Raw genomic sequence first — 23,224 nt, 5'->3', positions numbered from 1 at the left:
ACTCACAAAAGAACAACTTCACAAACCAACTCCACCTCCAAATAATACTTAAAAACCCACTGAGAAGTCTTGGTGTAGTGCAAGGCAGGCCCACTCCTTGTCACTGTGGCTGGAGGATAGCAGCATGACATGCCGGGTCAGCATACGAACACAGATTTTCCATAAGAGAGTTTTTGAGCACTGACCTTTTCCCAAAGAGCTGATGGCAGAATTGTCAAATTGCAGGCAGATACGGGCTATCCTGTTTCATACCTTTTCCTTTAGACTGTGCCATAAGACCTTTGCCTTCTCTTGAAAAGTATTTTCATTGTCATCTCTAACATGCATGCTAAGTAGTCCAAATCTCGATAGCCCAGTTTGGTCAGCTCATTCTATCAGATGGTGACAATCCTGAAGAACTTGGAGCTTTGTAGATGATGTAACAGAAATTAAGGGAAGAGTGGGAAACCAATCACAGGTGTGGCATTGAGCAGGTAGCTCAAGTTTTCTTGCACAGATGTATCATTCCTTACTTCATTATTTATGGGGGTGAATTATTCTACTAAACATGCAGTGCTTACTGCAATTAATACAAAACATCAAGGAAAAAAATCTTTTAAAATGAGGTCTGGTTTATTTACCTACTCTGGATGCCCTTCCCATGTACCTTAAGATATTTCATATTTATTGCACAATGCAGTCCATTTTCGAGATTTTTTTTTTTCTTTTTCACTATTAGGTAAGTATTCCTTCTATATTGCTGAAGGCCACTACCAACAATAATATAAAACTTACAGGTAAAACAAAACTTCTTCTGCAATACCCCTGAGTTAATGGAAGCAGATTTACATTACATGGGCTATGCCATCACACACTATTTTAAACACGCTTTTATTTGAACAGCTAAATGGGTAAATCCTGAGAACCTTACTTGGTGTTTATTCAGCCTTTACTTACTGAGACAAACTCCCAAGGACAGAATAAACACTGGGAGAGGACCTCAGGCCTTCACCCACAGTTATAAACAATGAACTCAGCATAAACTGTGATTCCCAGCTGACACTGGGAGAAAAGCAGCAGCTAACGCTTCTCCTCATTTTGCTTCCAGAATGATTGTATGAAAAGAGATTTACTTTCTTCCTAATAAACTTTGCCCCATCTAAGATCCTCACCCCAACACAGTTGGAGCAGCAGCAGGAAACTTGGATGAATAACTCCTGCTTCACGAGAGGCTGAATAAAAAGAGGGGGGAAGAGGGGAGAAAAAAGGAAGAAAAGGAAAAAAAAATGCTACTAGAACACCTACTGTCCAAATACTGATGAAAAAGTTGCCTGACTGCGGAAATTGTTGCTGTTCAGAAAAGTAAAAAGATACCTAGAAATACTGTTAGATCTTACACCACGTTGGCCCTGGGAGTCCTTAAGACCTGGCAGTGACATAACACACATTTCATTACCAAAATATCTCTCTGCACAACTTCAGTTTGATGCTCACGCTGCAAGTGGATAAACTGCAGAAAGGAAAGAGTCTGGCCGAATCATGAAGCAAACCAACGATACTAAACAATATTTGGGATTTTGGCACCAAATTCCATGCTACTCACTGCAAGTACTGCTACCTCCAAAATTTTAAAACTAACAGAAAAAAACGAAGCTGCATTGCATACAATTATTGTATTCCTTGAAAACTCTATTTAATTGTTTCAGGGCCCAGAGACATCCTAACAGATGACCAAGGATATCCTTTATAATCTTTCATTTAATCTGAAACTTAATCCTTTACAGTCCAGCTAAGTTCTTAAGAGAAAAGGGTTAGTATGAGTGAAAGACATCACCTGTCCTTTTGGTTCACCATGAGATCTAGACACACCAAATAAGCAGGGTGCTTAATAAGTTCATGCTTGCTCACAAAAACAAGGTAAACAAGTCAACTGGAAAGACCATTCATTATATATAAATACGCTATATGCTTGTGATCTGAAGGAAATCACCTCTCCAGCTCTCCAAGTAACAGAGCATGCCAGTAAGGCACTCAGGTTTGGTCAAGACCTGTGGGCTTCAGGCTAACACCTTCTTCTTGGTCAAGGGGGGAAGAATCAGAATTGGTTAGCTGGCAGCATCAATAAGATGTTGTACCTGTCAAATCTGATATCATCACTTGAAGAACATAGAAAAGGAAACAGGAAAATCTTGTTACAAAGGAGGTCTGCTTCTGGACTGCTGTGAACATAAACAAGAATACTAGTATATGAAGAATGAAGCAGAATTAGTGTTGTTTTATCCTATCCCCTACAATCCTATGGTATCTATACATCAATGAAGCAACAAAATGTTGTAATGTTCCTTGCTGCAGATTCCAGAATCTGATTTCCTTCCTCCAACAGAGCAAACAAACCCCCTATTAAAATATACAAGAATTACAGTTCAAGGTAAAAGGTGCTAGCCTCTAGAGCCAAATCTACTAACAGGTAACCTTCAATCCCACAGTACTTTCAGCAGAGAGGCCAAGTCAGGCAGCAGAGTATTTCTGGCAGCCAGACCAGACAAATCTTACCAGTGTCAACAGAAGTAGGTATGAATTCCAGTCTCTTGCTCATGCTTTCTAAGGAAAAGCATGGAACAAGTAGGGATGAAAAGGTGATGAGCCCTATTAGCAGTCAGACCTGGAGGAAGCCCAACATAAGCCTCTACATCCATTGTGCTTTCATCAAATAGATCAGAAAATCCGAGGAAGGAAGAAAACATCTCTGGTTTGTGCATTTATCATATAGTGTAATATAGCATTGTCTGGAGTGTGTAAACACTGTCAGTTCAGAACAGGGAAATGTCTTGCATGCTCAAACATACATGGCAGAATTTCTCACTCAGACGTCCTGCAGTCCCAAAGCACTGAATAGGTGCAGTTTGCAAAAGTAAAGACATAACAATTAAAAATCTAGTAAACTACAAAGTGCCTCAGTCTTGCACCTAATAAAACCAGAATAACAGTTCTGTCTCTCTTACCCCTTTCATTCATTGTTGCAAGAACCCTGAGACCACCGAAGGGAAGACACTGCAGAAAGGCTTTGTGTTATAAATCAAATACCCTAATATATGGCTGTGTGTCACACGGGGTAGTTTGCAGTTAACCGCAGTATGAAAACCACTGTGTCTGCTGGAATTTTCAAAGCAAGCATTTTCACTGATGTCAGGGAGATGTCTGTAGAATATCAGTCTTCATATAGTCTCCAAGCAGAACATTTTTCAAAGCGTTCACTCTATCCACATCTATTCTTTGAGTCTTTGAACTCGAACGATCTGTTCACAAAAGGGAAGGAGAGTTGACTGCAGTTTTCTGGAAATGTTACTAAGCATTACCTAGTGTCCGTACAATACAGGGACCGTACTGCTTTCAGCTACATTCCCAAGAACAGGTTGATTACCTGCAAAGTGATGGGATGGAAAACTTGGATTTCTCTGGCAGGTACATACTAAATAGCAACATCCCATTCTTCCAGTCACCAACGCATACCTGAGCTTTGAATTATGTCAGACCAGGAACAAAGGAATCTTGGTCATAACAAAAACTTTTAATAACCCATTTACTGAGAAAACCTTCCTTTCATCTCCGCCAAGCTTTAGAAAAGGCTGGGAGGCAAGCAGAAATAAACATTATACAGACTCACCACTGCTGGCTCTAAAGTAAACTCCCCAACTTCCTATTTACATTTCAAGATCTTAAGCTTTGTGGTTTACTAGTTCTGCAAGTAAGTGCTTTGGGTTTTGGAGGCTGCCTGCACATGATGTCCCACCACTACTGAATTCTTCCTAGCTTTTATTAATATAATAAGGAGGTCAGAAAAGCAACAATCTTTTATATGCCCTGCTAGCAGAAATATTTTACTTCTCGCCTTTTAAAAACAAAACAAAGCAAACAAAGCGTACAATGTCAAATTAATGCCAGCGAAGGGGATATTACAGCTCTGTTTGTTTCTTTTTCAAACCAAGGATGCTAGAAAATGGAACAAGAGAGTCTCATTAAAAAAGGGTGTGGAGGACTTCTTTGAGGGACAAGTAGGAGGCAGCGGCATTTTTATGGACGTGTAACCCTTCGAAGGCCACAGGCTGAAAAGGCTCCGTGACCTTTTCCTCAGAAGGCTAAATTTGTGTACAGAAAGGATGGGCAACCTGTATCAACAGTCGTGAAGAAAATGTGGTTTTCATTTCATGCAGCCCTCCCTGAATGTAAAACGTCTTCATTAGCTGGGAAGTCAGCACTGTGACTGCTGCCAAATGCAATATAGAAGCCAGCAGAACTGAACTGAAAGAGGACAGAGTAAGGGAGAGGTTCCTGTGACACTAATTTATTTCTCCCATTTGAAAGGCACTGGCTCTGTGATTCACATGTGCAGAACCGGCCTTAAGGAAGAGGAGAATATTAAAAAAGCAAGAGGGCAAGCGCTTATCAATTTCAGAAGGCTTGCTCGGGTCATTTCAAAAACTTCTCTAGGCAGTCTCTGCTTCCAAAGCTTTGCTTTTGCTTGTAGTTTTTTTTCCTCCCCTCTCTCCCCACTCCTTACCCTCCCAAAGCCAGCCCCTTTCCCCTGGTCAGCAGCAGGACAAATTGCTGCCTTTGCTAAACCCTGGGTCGCAGCCAGTTGGCACTCAGCGTCGCTGCCGAGGGCTGCTGGCCCTGTCCCCTCGGAGACCGCACGTTTCACGTCAGGACCGCGCGTGCAGCGGGGACCGTGGGGCATGAGGCTGGAGCGCCACACGCAGCCCCCAGCCCCCTCGCCAAAAACCCATCGCTCGGTGCCACCCCACTGCATTCAGCACAGCTGGCAAAGCGAGTACCAGGCTGCTTCGTCTCCGCGAGTTTTCCTCTCGTCACAGCTGATTTCAAGCAGCTGAGGAGTCCCTGCATAGTAATTACTCAAAAAGTCTGCTGCTTTAACAACGTGGCATGTTCTGAAGAGGAGACTCTGGTATCGGAGCCAAAATATACTGAATCCACTTGCTGGTCTGGCTCCCACCGAGATTACAGAGATCAGGCTATGAGAACACTTTGAGCCAGCATGTCTCTGCAGCCTCCACTCCAGGATGTACTGCAAAGGACACGTACTGTGCATGCTTTGGGGGTGGAAACGTGCTTTGCACTCTATTTGTGTGAACAAAGCTGGCAGCTTGGGCGGATATTGTGGAGCAACGAAGCCCTATTGTGTTTGCCAGTCATCACGAGAATCAAATGAACAAATTTAGAATAAGCAAATTGGACTCAAGTTCCTTTAGCAGAAAACAGGCAAAGACTAGTCAGGCTTGGTAAAAGAGACTATGGGATATTCTTCCTAAAATAATCCATAGTAAGCACAGGAACAGCAAAATGAGCTGCCCATTTTGCTCTTTGTGTAGTTGCTCAAGCTCTGTCTCTTAGGTTATATAGTGAATCTGGCAAGATAAAAAGTGAATTACTTGTGCTTCTCAAATTTTAAAAATGACTAAATTATAAGCTTCAAACCACATGCGCATTGCCACCAGGGGAAAAAAAAGCACTGTGCAGCAAGCCAGGTGACTCAGTTCACAATGACAAGGAGCGCAGGAGCAGCAAAAAGATGCAAAGGAAGAGACTCCATCTAAACTGAAAGGTGACCTGACAGTCCCCAAAAGGAAATTTTGCACAGATTGCTGATAAAGAAAAAGGAATGGCTGAAGAAGCACACAGATCACATCACCAAATGAAGATGGAAAAAAAAAAAAAACAAAGAGAGATCCTCAACGGGACAAAACACAGACATGGTATATTTGGGACCGAAATGCCAGCAAATTCAGATCCCCCTTTCCCTCAGTAAGCTGAAATGACGCCAGGCAATGTTCCCGTTAGAAGCTGCTCTGGGCTCTGGCTACTTCCTTCAGCTGTGAATCCAAAGAGGTGTTCGGGCAGGAATGACAAATATTTGTCATGGGAACAACTGTTCTGCAACAAGTGCAAAGCAGAACACCGATCCCTCACTGCACCTAATTCACCACAGCATAGGCAGAAATAAAAGTTATACATGTTTTATGACCCGGGATATTTTAGGTGGATCCCTTCTACTTTACGCATATGTAGTACATAATCAGTACACTTACAAAATTAGTTTTGGGGAAAAAAAATTACTTAAAACTCCTTTCAAAATCTCCAAAACCAGAGTGGTCGCAATCTGCTATGTGTAACATAGCTTACTCAAACCTGTAGTCTCAAAAAGGTTAGTATCATAAACATTTTACTTTGAGGGAAAAAAAAAAAAAAAAAGGTGTTATAAAAGGTGTTATAATGTCAATTTAGTGTCCATGAAAAGAGTGTTATTCTAATAGCATGTACGGGAAATCACTAGATTTATATACCAGTAAGAAGCAGCAACACTGTGGGGTTATTTGCTGCAAGGAAGACTAGGAAATTCCTGGTAGGAGTACCCTTGTTTGTATTGCTCTTTTGCTGTTTGCAAGAGTTAACCCAATTCTTTGTGGTTTTACACATCTGCAAAAGGGCAAGCATGTTTCTGTTTAGGAGCGGGACAAGATAATACAGATGTCTGTACCGAAATCCCTCCGATCACACACAGGTTTCAGAAGAAAACAAAGGATTTCTGAAAACGTTAAAATATCAGACACATAAGACACTGGCAGGAAGACAGGCTTTTAGGGAAACCAACTGCCTTATTCCCAGCAGCTAAGGCATGTCTGTTAGACCGATGCAAACCACTACTTGGGAATAACCTCCAAGCTTCTATTTCAATGCCTCAAACCTGCTGCTATTTCACTGTGAGAAACGACTCACGTATTTTGGGTTGTCACCATGGCTACACAAGCAAAGTCTCCTAAAAGTTCCAACACTGAAATGTGGGTGCTGGAGTTCAGAGACCCTTTCTACACAGTACAATGACCTGCAGCAGCCCACTCAGTAAAGCCAGCCACTGAGTGTCCCTCACTTGAAAGGCATACCTACGCTCTCCACAGAGATCAAAGCCACAGCAAATGAATCCCAGCCCTGAACTGAGGGACAGACCTTCACAAGTAAAAGGACAGCTTATTTGCCATTCCAAATGCAAAATTTCGCTGATGACTTTTTGCTAGGGCAAAGGAGGCAGCAGAGAATCACGCAGAACGAATAACTGTCCAAAAATATTCTGCAGACCATCTTTTTTTTTTTCTTTTTTTTTTCCTCTCATGGATAATGGATGAGCCCTGAGGTGGCAGCGACTTTCAGCAACTACCAGCTCGGACCTGGACGTGGATCAGTAGCCTAATTACAACATGTTTTTTGCCTCTTTCATGAGCTAGTCAAGTATCTCAACAGAAACACAATGCTTCGCGTGTGTCTGATCACCCCAAACTGTCAGTGGTTTATTCCAAAAGCGTATCCTCACTTAAAAACGATACTTCTACCACAAATTAAACTATTACAGCCAGGAGTAAAATTAGGTTCCACATTTGTACTCTCTAAAATATCAAAGGCATGATTAGCAAAGTCTTTTGTTCAAGATCTCCGGAGTCCTTGAGGTAATGAAAACTGGGTCACGGAGTTATTTCTCTTAAAAGTTTAAAGCAAATGCCACGCTCGAGCAATACCTGCCCTGTGACTCACGGAGTATGAGAAGGGAAATGCTGTACCAAGACACCCCGAGCAGCAGCAGCACCCCTGCCCCCACCAAGGGGAGGAAGGGGGGGAGGCACAGCAGATGATTTTGAACAGTTTCCTGTTACGATCCCTTGAAAGAAATCCAACCGTACTTTCACCCTGCTTTCTGTTTTCTGAATTTCTCCTGACAGTTGGCTCTTGCGTTTGCCAGAACCACAACAAAGGACGGCCTTGAGTTTCCACACAGGCCATTTTCTCCCTCTCTCTTCTCTGATCATCTCACAAAGGTATTATTGTTGCTGGCTCACTGGGGCTCAGTGCACCTGAGGCAGATCAAAGGCACTTTTTAATGCCCGCCTGACCACACAGGTCTCTCTCCCACTGCATTAAATTAAACTCGATGATTAATCTCTGTAGCCCTGAGGGTCCCTCGGTGCACATGGGGAGAGAAAATATATATTTCTATCAAAACACAAGTATAATATACTTTCATTTTATAGCCCTAATTAAAAAAAGGAACAGCTAATTCCAGCCAAATGCAGCTGCGTATAGGTCTCATTAAAACACAAATACAACTGCTCTGTGTGCTCCACATTTATTTCATACAGTATATGCAGGTAATAGATAAAAGAGCAGTAAACCAAAATCTTTTCATAGATTAAATCCAGAGAAGTTCAGAATTGGCTTATTGTCTGTTGGCTAGAGATTGCCAGACCTCTGATCTGTGGAGTGAAAGAAGGCAGTGAAGGAAATGATTATAAAATGCTGAGTAGTTATATTTAAATAAACCCAAAACTGCACAAGCATCTATCCCTGAGCTTGCATTCAAACCATTAAGAGTCTTGAAAGGTTCTACCTTGCCCATGGCGTGTAGCCTATGCAGGCTTTGGGCTAGCTTTAAGGACAGAAGAGAACATTGATTCACATCAGCACAGACTTTATCACGCCACTTCTCTTACATTAGCACAGCTGATGGAGCCACGTCTAACATTGTCACAGAGTGCACACACAGCAAGTGCTGTTAAAGTCTCTATCCTGACATGCTTTGCTCCAGTTTGGCAAAGGAAACAAACTGCAGTTGTGAACTGGGTCTACATTGGAACTTACCAATATACATAGATTAAAAATTAATAAATAACCATACACATGTCCTCCTCCAGGGTGAGTTATATTAAAGGAGTAAGTTACAGCCAGCTGGCCCATTTCCAGCTGCTCCACGTTGCCCTCAGACCTTTTGGGGAAACTGTCTGAGAGCTCCTTAGTTCATGGCAGCCCAGTATTATGTCTCTATTAACCCAGCTTAGTTTAATGATTTAAACTAACTCAGCTAAATGAAACAGGTTAGGAAGAGTTCACATAAACAGATTATTCTGAAGGGGCAGAAACCTCCATCAGAAGTGGAAATAATAAAATAGGGGCAGGCTTGGAGGGGCATGGTCTTCCCCCAGAGCTGGTATCTGCAGCGTGCCTTAACTGCACCTTGATAGACACAGAGATATCAATGTGATTTTTCAGAGACAAAGTAAGCTAAGAGTGGTGGAGTTAGAGGTTTGAATCTCTTACTTGGGAAGGAACCCAAATATATTCTAATAGTTGTACAGGATTTAAGCTTTTGTTAAAAAATGCTCTACTTCACAATACTGGGATTATTCATATCTTTAAATTCAATCATGTGCTTAAATGCTTTGTTGAACTACAATCCATGTGACAAGACCATTTTAATACATGCTGTTACTACAAAGACAACTTACAGATTCTGCTAAACCTGACATTTTATTATTGCCTTTCTTTCTTTTTCTCTACTGGATATCTCTCTCCATGAAGCATGTTAGTCCTTTCTAAAGCCTCTAGCACTCCCACTGCCATGTGCTCATTTAGGAAAAAACAAGTTATTATCACTCTAAATTTAAGAGCAAAATGAGTTTTAAATAAAAAATGTGGCAGAAAAGGGTACTTATCTAAATGGAATGCTTTCAGACTCATACATTTTAAAAAGGTATAAATTTCAAAAGCAGACACTAAATTTTAATTGCAATTTCAGAAAAAGCTTTTGTATTAATTCTCTGAGAAAAATTAGCAAAGTGAAAATTGCTTATCTAGGTTTTTCTTTTTAGTCATGATACGGATCATAATTCTATAGATCATGGCAACTTTCAGAGGTAGAACGATTTATATTGATTAAGTGAAGTGGTGATGGAGAAGGGCTGTGACTGGAGATATGTATTCCTTCTCCAAAGACACTATTCTGTAACACATTAGTGACAAGCTTGTCACAGATAACTCAAGCTCAGATTTCAGCCTGCTCTTTAAGCCACTCTAGCATCGCGGTTTTTACTTTTCATGTCATTTTTCAGTATTGATTTCTACTACTATTAAAGTCCTTGCTTAATAGCAAATGCATGGTAATATATAATTAATATCCAAAGTTAAAGATAGAGTTACCAGAAAAAAAAAAAATCGAGGCAAAAGAAAAGGGTGAGAGGTACAAAGGTCATTTTTCCCTTCAGACACATTAGTTACTATATTCTGTACAAATTAGGACTATGCATACAACCTACCCCCATGTGGCATGAAGATGTTCCACAGATCATAGCAACTCGCGATGTAATTGGCTGGTTTTCACATGGCAGGTTATGTCCTTTCACATCTGCTCCAATTACTCCTATTAAAATAAAATTAAAATTCGATTTTAAAGAAGAGCAAGCCAACCCTCACAAAACAGTGCTTTTCCATGCACAAATAATTGCCAAGTATCTCACACCGCTACTGCAAATCATAATAAGTCTACTTAGAAAATAAACAAAGCTATAAAATAGCTGATATAATGTGTGAGGTTTTTAAAGTATTATTACAGATGCATGAGGACACGAGATGATTTCTTGTTCATGTTTATCATCATAATCTTTAAGTGTTATTTCAACTATAAGCTGACCTTTGGTTATTGTTTACTTCTTAGGTAGTACACTAAGATACAGAATAAAAGCCTGCCTTGCTAGGAAAGGCACTCCAGCAGGTATGTTTATTTGTTGACAGTTCATCTTGTATATACTGTATGATGGGTTTTGTCAGGGGACGAGTTGAAATATTGGATAACTTGGCAGGAGACTGGAAAGATGCCAAGTTTGTTGTCTTGCCTGCTGCAGCTGTCCTGTCCACGTCAGACAGAAGCATCCTCAGGAGGAGAGATTCCTCCTTCCCTAAGAGGAGTTGTGCTTGGCTATGAGGAGCTTCTGCATCCAGGACAGGACAGGAAGGACGACAAATTCAACAAGCACTCAGCTCACAGCAGGAATTTATACCAGGAGATGCCAGAGAAGAGCCAGGAGTTTGCTTACAGATCTGGGGCAGATCTACAGCCAACTTCAACATGCATGTTATTATGCTTAGATCAATTAAGGGCAGGCTGAAGTGCAAATTCTGCCCTCTCCTTCTCCTCTTAGGTTGCATTCTTGTGTTGCATTGTCCTGCATCCAGAAAACTGAAGCAACATGACAAGAAATGTTCTTTAGTTTGTCTTGTTTCTCTTGATCATTATTTTTCAATCAATCAGATCAAGGTGCAGTTTGGTGACTATGTTGCCAATCCTACAAAAACAAAACAAAACAAACAAACAAACAAACCTACAACAATCTTTCTCCACACTGTAGGAGGATGGCAAAAACGTTTGCTGGACATTTTATATTTTCAAAATCAAAGATTTTAAGAATTGAAAGATGCCAAGTGTTGTGGTTAGCATGCTACATTTCATTAACACCCTCTGGTGTAGGACATCATTGCAAGATTCTATTATCACATCGATCTGTTGGGCTTTGTCTTATCAGGGTTGTCATGGTTATCGTGGTATTATCATGGTTGAAAGTTACTAAAATAATCAGAAAATTAAGGGCTAAATTTTAGTGTCTTTCCTTATAAGGAAAAATCTTTCCTTAGACCCCTTTATCTTAGCTGGCTTGTGACTACATAGGAGCATAGCTGTCATACACAGAGCTTATTTGTAAGGAACAACAGAAAACTAAAAGTAATGTTTCTTACACTTTATTTTTCACTGCTCAAGCAGAGATGTGCAAGAGTTTATATTAAGAATTGTGGATACGGTTATCTAAAAGGCAGTTTCCTGTACTAGAAAATACTGTATTAAAAATTCTAAAAGGAGTTAAAAATACTGTTCATGCTTCAGAGCAAAGAAATATTAAACTGATTTGTCAGCACATGTTGCAAATGTATTTTCATGAACAATACAAAATTGAAGAGCTTCATGTTTAGATTTTTTTTTTTAATCACTATGAAAACATGCATCTGCAAAATATGCATTCTGCAGAATATGCCTTTTGGGTTTTACTGAAATCAGTGGAATTTTGTCAATGGCTTTAGTGTTTAGAGTTACTGGAGTCTTCCTATTTGTGATTAATTTAAGTCAGATAGCAAATAATAATAGTAATACTGAAAACGTATATGTTTTTATTAACCAATAATAATGTAACTATTTTTAGAAGTTACTTTTATCTTTAAGTTAGTTGTGATTTTTCATAATCTAAAGCAGACTAAAAATTTTGTGAAGGTTCTGAAGACAAACTGAGAAAAAGTCTGTGTATCACACAAACTCTAGGACAGATTTTATTAAAACAATCAATGCTAAGCATTCATACTTTTGGATCTCTTCCACAATGACAAAGTACTTTAGATACTGGACAATAAATCCTCTAGTTTTGCTGAAACAATGCTGATCTCTTTTTATGAGATCAGTCCCAAAAGACTGGCCTCCCATACTCACATTTTTATCTGTAGACTCTTTTAAATTGGTACAGTAGGTCAAAATGAAAGACATATCTATTTGGCTTTTAGGTTTTTACCTTTCTGTAATAGGTATCAGATGGACTGATTGAGGAGTTATACATGACCTCTACTGACATACGTATTAAATAATTCTTTATCTTTACCTTATTTTACTCAAAACTTCAAAGCCTTCATAAACTCCAGGGACCTGTCCAGCAAAAATATGTTTTATAACCAGCCAAAAGCAAATATGAACAGCACATCAAATGCTATTAACACTGAAAACAAGATGTCCATCACACTGTTTTGGTTTAGCCTGCAGGATGCAAAAGGGCTGTTTTCCTTACTCTCCTACTACAGGCTATTTTCAAAACCACAAGCCGAATTTGTTCAAGAATGAGAGTAATGGCACCCACTGGATGTTATTGTCCTGCAAACTACCCTGATGTGTACTAATATATAAGCCATACCCTTTAGAAAAACTGTTGTCCTCAGTATATAATCCTCAAAATACATATAGCATAAATTCTTCAGAACAGATTTTGTAAACTTTTTTCTTTTACCTTCTATTTCTGGACAGTAGTCTTACAGAGATTTTGGTCCCAAACTCTAAAGAGGTTTGAGATGCTGCAAATAATTCTCCACTTTTTAATAAATACTTTGCTGTACACACAGTATGAAGACAGGAAGACAAACAGAAACTCTCTGATTAAACATTCATGATTTAGCCATTACAAAAAATGCTTACTAATACATATTTATAGCAAAAGATCTGATGCTATGGTCCAATTTGAAAAAAGGGTAGGTGACTATGAAGAAGTCCATTAGAATACACCAAACACCTGTTTAAACACAACATTAAATTTAAAAACAAAATTTAAAAGTTTAATTTAAAATATTTTTCTCAGAACTTGTCAACATAATAATGTTTGTATTTTAGACCAGCTTACCATTACATCCATTTCAAGAACACAAAACAGCCAAGGCACTGCCATTTTTTTTTGCACCTATATATCGTATGATTTGGTCAATTAGGATACTAATTGACACAAACTGATTTTTAAATCAGTCTCAATAGTAAGGACTCAACATATCTACACCTATGACACTAAAACTCAGTCTTCCTTGCTGCATCCATTCCTTTCTGCAGCTGGTCAAAACAAAACACTGGATCCAGAGCTAATTCTTCTGAGGTAATAAGAAAAGCAAAAGATTACAGAAACAAAATTACAGAAGCCAAGTAAATGGATTTAAACATATAAGAAATTCCAGGCCACAACTTCTAGAAAAAATAAATAAAATTTAAAACACCACAAAATATTTGAAACAAAACTGGTACTTTAGCAACTAATCATATTTCATTTAGATCTAGATAAAAATATTCTGATGAGCAATAGATTTCCATTGAACAGTACTGCTTCAATAACACTGAAACTTTCTGAGGTAAAATTTTTTTCTAACCTACCAAACTAAAAAACCTCAATTTCCTGCTGAAAGTTACATTGAATCACTTTGTTTTTGACTGTATTTAGATAAGGACAAACAGCATAGTATGAAAATGAAGGACTTGAGCCTCACCAAACATATTTCAATACACCTGAAACTGAGTATATCAGAATATTGTGCTGGAAAATAAATTAAAAAAAAAAAAAAAGAAAAAAAAAAAGAAAGAAAACTATTAGGCCTTCCACTCCATCTATGGATACAATACTGAAAGCCTCAGAAGGGAATTACCTTTCACCAGCCAGTTCTCCCTCCACTCTTGTTTGCTACAACAAGAATTGCTCACTTTTGTTTGAATATACAGTATTTACATCCTCTTATGGCTAGAGGAAAGGCACTGGTTTTAGCATATATTCCATATTCTGCTATCATAAATGTATATGAAAAAGGCTCCGCTGCATTACTTAAACAAGGGATGAATTGCTCCTAATACTAAGAAGGAAGACCAACTATGAACAAGCCTCAGACATGAGTCTTCTCCCTCAAAACTGAAACTTTTTATTTCTCTTACTTGTCCTCACAAAATTTTCAGCAATAGAAGATGTAAACTGTCATCATGTTGGCTTGCCAACCTAATGGTGTTTCAACTCAGGAATTCAAAGTGGAACTAAAAGAAGTTAATGCACAATTTGGAAACCCAGCTGCAAAGAAATAAACAGTGATATTTAAGGACCTTGCTATAAACAGATATTCAACATTAGTAGTTATTGTGAGGATTTTTTTTTATTTTATTTTAGTTATGCTATTTCATAAGAATAGCATCAGAGCAAATTACTGGATACAAAACCGGCTATGCAAAAAATGGCTAAAATTAATTCAATACATTCCTGTTTCCAAGAATAGCAAATATGTGACTGAGTACCTAGTCCTCCAGCATGCGCATCAATGAGAGATGCTGCTACTGCAATCCCTTCCGGGAGACCGAGATCTTTTGCAGCTTCTGGCGTTAGACCTTTTCCAACAGACTCTCCAGGAGACAAGACGTGGTTTCCTGGGCAGACACAAGAAAAACCATACACCTGTCAATTTACTAAACAGAAAAACAAACACATATGTTATTACAAGAACTCCCTTCCTCCCCCTGAAGTTAGGGTGGTACATACAAAACAAAAAGTGTATCAAAGAACTCTACCTGATTAAGAAATACGTTTCATTATGTGTCTGTATATTAAACACAACCATGCTAGATCAAGCTACCCCATAGCAATTTTAAAGTTCAAACGCATTCAACGTCCTGTCTAGCCACGGAGAAAGATTTTGCCACGAGCAATTACATTCTGCTTGGCACCTTTCCAGGAGATACGAAATACTTGTGCAGAAATTCCAAGTTCTTGGGGTAGCTGCTGACTACACTGCCCGCAGCCATTCCCTGTGTGCAGGAATGGGATTCAGCTCAGCCCATGCTCGCAACTCCTGTTGCATAAGACAATGACCAATTTTTTTTTCCTTCTGATTTCTACCCTTTCTGAGAGTTTCCACTAGCAATAAGGTGGCTAACAACAGAAACTCTGGAACTTCCTAAACCATCAAATTCCTGCTACTGCAGCTCTACTTCCTCGTAGGCATAAATCATCCAGTTTTGGGACTTTGCTGGAAGTATGAAGAACGTTATGGTCACTCCAAGAACAGTCGGTGCAACCCTTCCCTCTGCCTTGACACCAAGGAGCCTGTGTCAGGTCTCGCCTCCACTAACATAACATATTTAATTCTTTCTAGCTGAAAGAGATATTGTTCAGTAATTAAACTATGGTGATAGAGGTAACTCAGGAGTTAGAAAAAAAAAATAAATTAATGAAACTTTCTGAATTTAAGGACTCTCCCGCACCCAACAGCCTCCTCTCTGGCAGCTGAGTCTAACCAAAGCCAAAGCAATAAGTGGCAGCTCCTGCAATCACACACACACACCTTTATTTATCTAAAGATTTGGTGGGTGAGAAGCAGTAAAAGCCACAGCAGGAGCTCTCATACACCTTCCTGCCAATACGATGGCTTTAAGTTGGAGACGTGCTCATTTAATAGTACATATCTTTAGCATTACTCAGTTCGGCAAATCTTCAGGGCAGAGTTGACAAAACTCCTTTTTAAGAAAGAAAAGCCTACTTTCACAGTTGATTCAAGTGAGAATGTTACACCTAAAAAGCATTTTGATGTGTAGAAAGGAAGCAACACATTGTCCACAACAGAGGTCAATTAAGGGGAACAGCGTATCATAAATTAGCAGGAACACACCAATGCCCATGAGCATTATCTTCTAAAAATAGTTATGCTACCTTACTGTTTGTTGAAAAGAAGGTTGTAATATTAAATTCACAGGTGGAAAGTGGGTCTTTATTTTTATACATCACCGTGGCAGAAGACCTTTGCCTTTGCTGCAGACAGCACGCAAACCACTCCGTGCTCGCTGTGCCAAGAGTTTCTGTTCTGTCAACGGCCACACCTCTGTCTCTGAAATGTCAGGCTGAATCTCATACTGGAAATTTAAAACAAATATGTATGGCCAAAACTTTTGACTTGGCTTTGGGTTTATATTCAATTATTAGGCACACTAAGCAGAAGTCATCACTCTCCACTAACTTATACAGGAGGAAGAGATAATATCTTTACATCTCATCTCTCCATCTCTTTACATCTCTATCTTCTACATCAAAAGAAGTCTACATTTTATTAGTTCCTGGTGTAAACACAAACTATTGTGCTAGCTGTTACAAGAGGTGTATCTTTTGTGATTTCTCCCCTCAATAAGTTTTGAGAGCAGGATGTTTCTCTTTAAGAAAAGTTGTGTGTTGTCTTTTGGTTTCTTAAGACATCAGAAAATAATCCAAGTTGTGTGCTTCACCTGACATTCAAAGACCCTGCAGGTGGAAGGAAGTTCAAAAGAGTTCATGCAGCTAAAACCATATCTTTTTCTTCAGAACCAGTTACATGACCTGAAAGCAGCCAGATACCTTGTATATACAGCACGAGATGAAAGCAATCTGATATAAAACCTCTTTCCAGGCACTCCATTCCACTGGCAGCTTGTTTGTATCAGTAATACTGGTCAAATATTTTAATGCGTTATTATTATGTGGTTAAGCTCCATTTTAGAGATCAGAGCTACTAAAAAAAAAAATCTTTTCCTACCAGCTTCTCAATTATTGTATTCCTAGTTAATAAGCACTAAGGGAGCAATTGCAGAGATAAAGAGAATGTGCTGCTTCTAAGGGCAGCAGCAGCAAATGACCCTATTGATTCCTTTGGCACCAGCGATAGATCAAAGTGACCAGCAGCACTGCTGTCCCCCATGGGCATCAAGTGGGTGAGGACATGTCCAGGGATGGGTTCCTGTGCGTTGGAGATACAGCGTAATAAACTTGTATTTTAATAAATGTATTAAAGGTAAGGTTTGGCCAGCCTGTTTTAGGTAGAGCTGAGCAATTTCTCAACTGAAAGAAACGCTTCCTGACCACCTGGGAAGTGATGGCACGCAGAAGACACCCACTACAAGGAGTGTGAGGAGGTGTCTCCTACATCACCCAGGTCAGGGAGTGCAGCAGGGAGGTGCCAGCAAGCGAGTGCAGCAGCCAGAATACCGACTCTGCCCCTCTACTTCATCCTCCCAGCTCTAGAAATCCCTGAATGCTCTGCTACATGCCTATGTTCTTAAGGAGCTTTATAAAAGAGAAAAAGCAGGCTCTGCATGGCCACTCCTGTCATCACAAGAGCTGCTTCCCCACCCACACAAGAGTGAGTAAGTAGGTGTGGAATGGGCCGAGACCTAGAAAGGGAATTATCACTCCCATGGTTTACTCCTCACCGAAAAACGAGAAAACTCAGCTAAGCATCAGTGTGCCTACAGTCTGTAAGTATAAAGCTATGAGATGATAAAAACAAAACAAACAAAACAAAACATGAAAAGCAACCAAAGAGGAGCCACAACTAAAAAGCAAAGGATTTGTAACAGGTGGTACTTCAGGACTAGGCTAGGAGAGAATGAGGAGATTCTTTCTTGAGCAAAAGGCAGAGGCTTGAAAAGTCAAGGGACAGCTAGCACAAAAACAAAGGCATTACACAGCTACCCAGCAGGACTTCAGCAGCAGGTGCTGCCACCCTTAAATCCTACCTGTCAGGGAAAGAAGCTGTCAGAGAGGGAGGAAGGGAAATGAGAACCGCCTGCACACAGAGGCCGTCAGTGAGGGCATTACAGGAGGCTGTGTAAAAGAGGCAGTGAAAGGAACGAGTCTCCTCAAGACTCCTGCCAAAGTAAATGCATCGAGTCTTTTGTTTACAGTAGTCTCCTGTGCAAGTCATTTACCTTTGCTATAATGATTTCCAAAATTAGACCTACCCAAACAAACCCATAATGGCTGAAGCTGGAGAACTTTCTCTTTCACATTCGTACAGCTGTTTCAGTAACGCAGTGCCTCCACAACCTTTTCATTTTCTGTGAGACATACTATTTCTAGCTATTTTTCCCCTATAAAGCAGCAAGTTTACAAAAGGAAAATGCTGTCTGAATCTCTTCCTCCTCTTTTATCCTTTTTCGAAGACTAATGTTCAAATTTGCTATGATCAGGTTTTGTTTAAAGAATTTATGTGGTACCAGTGACCCTCTACCTTTTCAGGCAGTTTCCACAGCAACTAGCTATTTACCAGACGTAACACACCAGGCAGACAATACATCTTCAGTCAACTTCGGTGATCAAAATTCACTGTACAGTCTTACTAATATTTAACAGAAGTAGGTTTTTTTTCGTACATAGACCTTTTTCAAACAACAAAAGCAGAGCGCAGCAGGAGCCCGCTTGACTCAGCTATGACATACCCGCTCACTCCAGAACAGCTTTCCTTCCATCACGCACAACACAGTTGCGCTGCATATGCAATTATATTTGGCTGCATATGTGCATCAACATACAGGGGAAAAAAAAGAAAAAAAAAGGAAAAGGGGCTGTCCCATTTCTTCACTAACTTGACACAGCAAACGTGAAGGGATGTAAAAATCCCTTGTTGAAATCCCTGCAGCCTCAGAAAGAACCCCAGCCAAAGGACACATCCTAACTTTTACAAATACTCCTCCAAAACTGGTCAATATAAATGCTTTTTAATTTAAAAGCCAACACACAAAATAAATATGCTGTTAAATAAATGACTTACCGCATGGATTAGGAAAGTCATTTAGTTAAATAAAATGGTGCTAAATAAGCATCACGGGAAACTGGAGCCCAGTACAAAGAAGGACCATCCATCCAAATGGATCTCAGAATAAGTTATGTAAGAGTATTTTTCCCTTCTCTGAGATGCATTATTATAGGTTTTGTGGGGCATTTTCTTCAAAGATTTTGTAATATCTAGAATAGCACATCTAGGTGCTTAGTTCATTGCAAAGCTTGCAGGCAATCTCTGATGTTTGTGCTTTATAATAGTAGCATCACAGAATGCCAGAATTCTGGGATATGCAAGGAACCTGAGTGATATAAATCTTCCGTTATGTCATCCCAGCCCTACCTACATGAAATATATTACTCACTATCCCACCCTATTACATACAATACTCACATTTAACTGAGGTGTGACTGACTGTTCTGCAATTTTTAAACTTGGCTGATGGGCAGAAACAGGATCATTAAGAGATAAGGGAAATGGGATAACAATGTGGACTAGAAAATAATATTCACTTTTCTTAGGACTGAAAGTATGGTGGTTAGAAGAGTGTTAGAAATGGTTAGATGTGTTTTGTTTTTAACATGGAAATATCTTCCATAAAATTTCCCACGTGGTAGTTGAAAACTTGAGAATTTTCTTTGAGGAAAACCCAAACAAATTGTGATACTATAGGCCACCTTATTTAAAAGAGAGAAAACCAGCTGGTTAAACAAAATCATTTTGGCTTTCTTCAGTTCCAAATTAATCTCTGTCTATCTGAACTGCCACAGTAGCTTGAGGCAAGTCTAGTTTGGGTCCTTTCCATCCCACCCTCCCATACAGCTCGTGCCTTCCACTGAACTACAGCTCAACTACCTAACCTGGAATTACTTAAGGCAGACATTAGGTTGCTAAATACAGGCAAAAACAGGCAGATTGTCATTCATTAAGCTGAAAAGTAAATTGGTCTGCAGAGCATAGGTGCCTACTTCAACAAATACCATATCCTTCTTGTCCAAATTAAAAAGAGCTACCTCATGTATAAATGGAAAGCTTTCCTGGTTGAAGGTCAAAAGAAAAAGAAGAAAAAGAAAAAACAACATTCTGCATCACTGGATCATTAGGCATGTACATTGATGGACGTGGTTGGGTTGTCTTTACTAGATTTCAGTGAAATAGTGCAGAATGAAGATTCCGCGTAATGCATGGTTCACTACTCACTAGGCTGACATGCATACAGCTATACAGCACATGTATTTAGATGGCTACGTAACTAGGTGTAGTGTATTCGCATCCAAACTTGGCTGCCTTACTTCACATTTCTGCTTGGAAACAGTAATTTCAGTATGTTGATTATTTCCATTTCTGACACTTCACAGTACAATATTCCTTACAGTCTCTCCAGATACTGTACCTCAACAAGCATCGTCAGTGTAGATGACGTGACTATTGCTGTACTTTCAGAGTTGCAAGTAATCAGACTCTGGTTTGGTACAATACATCACTTAGATTGTACAGGCAATTTAACTTGTACTAATTATGGATTACTATATAACAGAATGTTTTTTTATTACTGTATTTTTTTAAAATGTAATTCAAATGATAGCATCTCCTCTTTGAAGAAATAATTACCCCTTTTCAAAACTGAAAGAAATGACAGACCAAAAATAACCCAATCAGTTACTGAAAGAATGCTTTTGAATCTTTCAGCTAAGCTTCTGATACTTGTACAGTCTTATTCCCCACCACATTCACACGGTATCCACTTCTAATACCCATACTGAGAAGATACTGATGCATTATAAAGGGTTCAGAAATGAGTCGGAAAAGCAATTATAGGGATTGAGAAGTATGATAGTTCACATAAGAGTTTTGGTGAAAAACCTTGAGTAGCTCAGTGTTTTTCTTTAGCAGAAAATTTTAGTCTGTGCAGGTCAGGCATGTCACTACAGTCTGGCAGACCAGAGTAAGAAGTTAAAATTTAGATAAAAAATGAATTATTTAATTAAGTCATTAATTCTGAGCAATGAGAGCAACTAACAATCAACAACCTTTATGTCTGAAGTGGGCTCTGTCACAGAAAATTATAGAGTCAAGACTGGTTCTAAGATACACTTTAAACTACTTACACATCAATTTCAGGGAGTACAACAGCCTCTGACTTAGAGGATGTCAGCAAATTGTTTGAAATAGCCCTTCTGGTTTTATAAATCCTGACTCAAAGCAGACATCTCTGTTTTAAAAATCATCTCAGCATGAGGCTTGAGCAAAAAAAAGGCGATGAACAAATCAGGACCAGAGAGATGATGATCCAGGTAAAAAGAAGAAATGACCTACAACTTTTCTGGGAACGGATGTTTTGTTTCTTCTTCTTTTTTTTTGGTTCTTCTGCTTTCCTTTTTTTTTTTTTCTTTTTTTAAGAATTGTATGAAAAAGGATGTTAACAGATTTAAATATTAAGCAATCACAACAGGCTCAAAGTCTGCTACAAAGCTTCAGGTATTACTATTAAAGTCAAAAATTCAGAGAAAAAGCTCCTCGTTTTCATACTTTATAGGAAGAAGTTTAGGAGTCCACAGCAGGTAGTTTTATTTATTTATTTATTTATTTATTGAAAGCTCTAAGCTTTTAATACTAGTCATCTAACCCACAATGAAGCCTGCAGATGAAAGAACACAGCATGGTACTCCTCACTTCTTGCATGAGAGAGGAGAACTGGAAAGGTACAGTCTGCCAGCAGAACTCAACCTGATGATAAAGAGGATGACTGATGGTTCCCTTCCTTAGAGTGGAAGAGGAATTAAAAATTGTCACTCAGGAAAGGCATTGAGACAGACCTGAGCTGTCTTATTCACTTTGAAGCAGTTTAATCCAGCCTATTGAAGAGCAGTTATCAGAAAGAGCAAGAAAATCTCACGTGGAGAACTCAGGTGACAGGACATGCATGAAATTCAAGAAACGGGCAAGGGAAGTCCTGCACTGCAGTGGAAGAACCCCATGCACCAGAAGAGGCTGGAAGCTGACAATCACAAAAAGAAAAAAACAACAAAAAGGTCCTGTAGCTCCTGGTAAGCATCAGGTCAAATGCAAGCCAGCAAAGTGCACTTGCAGCAACAAAGGCAATGGCATCCTGGGCAGTATTAGAAAGAGCAGCACCAGGCTGATGGAGGTGATCCTTGCTCCCTACTCAGCATTGGTGAGATGACATTTGCAGTGCTGTGTCCACGGTACAGGAGAAACATGGATGTAAGAGAGCAAGTCCAGAGAATGGCCCCAACGACAACAGAGGCACGTCACACAAGCAGAGGCTGAGAGCTGAGACTAAGCCCAGCAATGAGAGGGCTCTGGAGGGAGATCTTACCGACGTGTATAAATATCTGATAGGAGGGAGTAAAGATGACAGCGCAAGACTCTTAGTGCCACCCAGCAACAGGACATGAGGAAATTTCCACAAGCTTACATAGATTAAGATACATTTAACTACAAAAACAAATGTGTTTACTGGGAAAGGCTGGCCTGCCTAGACAGACTTTGGAGTCTCCATCCTTGGAAATACTCAAAAAAACAAAAAAGAAAAGAAAACAAAAAAACTCAATTGGATACAGCCCTGAGCAACCTGCTGAGATGACCCTGCTTTGAGCAAGGGGGCTGGACTACATGATCCTCAGGGGTCCTTTCTGACCTCAACCATTCATATGATTCAGTGATGTCAAAATTAAGAAGAAAAAAAAAATAATCACAAGAATATGTTGCTTTTCTGAGAAAAAATATTTTTAACATCTTACTGCTGAATCATATATTATGAAATAATGCCTCAAGCTTTGAGGAAGGAGACACCCTAAAACCTCTTTGCACTGTGCCAGTTTCACCTCCTTCACAGTTGCTGCAGCTCTTGGACACGTTGAAATGACAGGAAGCCAGAAAAATGTTAGGATATTTGGAACACTCTTCACTTGTAAATTCCATGGATTCTGACAGCATATAAGTGCAAATATCCTGTGATTCATCCTTTTAATTTTGTTCAAAATTGTAACATGTTTAATTTATTTGGGATAGGAAAATACAAAAGAAAGATAAAAGGACTCTATACTTAAGAGAAACTTTTTTCCTACTGTTCTCTATTATTTGCAAGGCGTGGTGTTTGAAGTTCACTGTTACAATCCAGTTTTATGAAGACCTGGCAGTTACAAACTGACCTGAAAAAATCTGTCTCTCCCAGCCTCCAAGGAAATCCCTCACATACACTGGAGGA

General features: G+C 39.4%; 1 protein-coding gene across 4 annotated transcripts in view; it reads right to left on the bottom strand.

Annotated features, from left to right (window-relative positions):
* FGGY (FGGY carbohydrate kinase domain containing) overlaps nt 1-23,224 on the bottom strand; it is a 179,559-nt gene that overhangs the window by 59,061 nt on the left and 97,274 nt on the right. For all 4 annotated transcript variants that reach the window (XM_082766574.1, XM_082766575.1, XM_082766573.1 and 1 more), the window contains exons 7-8: nt 14,711-14,839; nt 10,131-10,234 (exon numbers count right to left, since the gene is read on the bottom strand). In XM_082766574.1, the coding sequence (XP_082622700.1) occupies nt 10,131-10,234; nt 14,711-14,839 (233 nt within the window). The remainder of the gene's footprint in view (nt 1-10,130; nt 10,235-14,710; nt 14,840-23,224) is intronic.

The sequence above is a fragment of the Aythya marila genome (assembly GCF_965140915.1).
Source record: "Aythya marila genome assembly, chromosome: 8".
In the NCBI taxonomy this organism is placed as follows: Eukaryota; Metazoa; Chordata; class Aves; order Anseriformes; family Anatidae; genus Aythya; species Aythya marila.
This window is presented reverse-complemented; position numbering and strand designations above follow the sequence as displayed.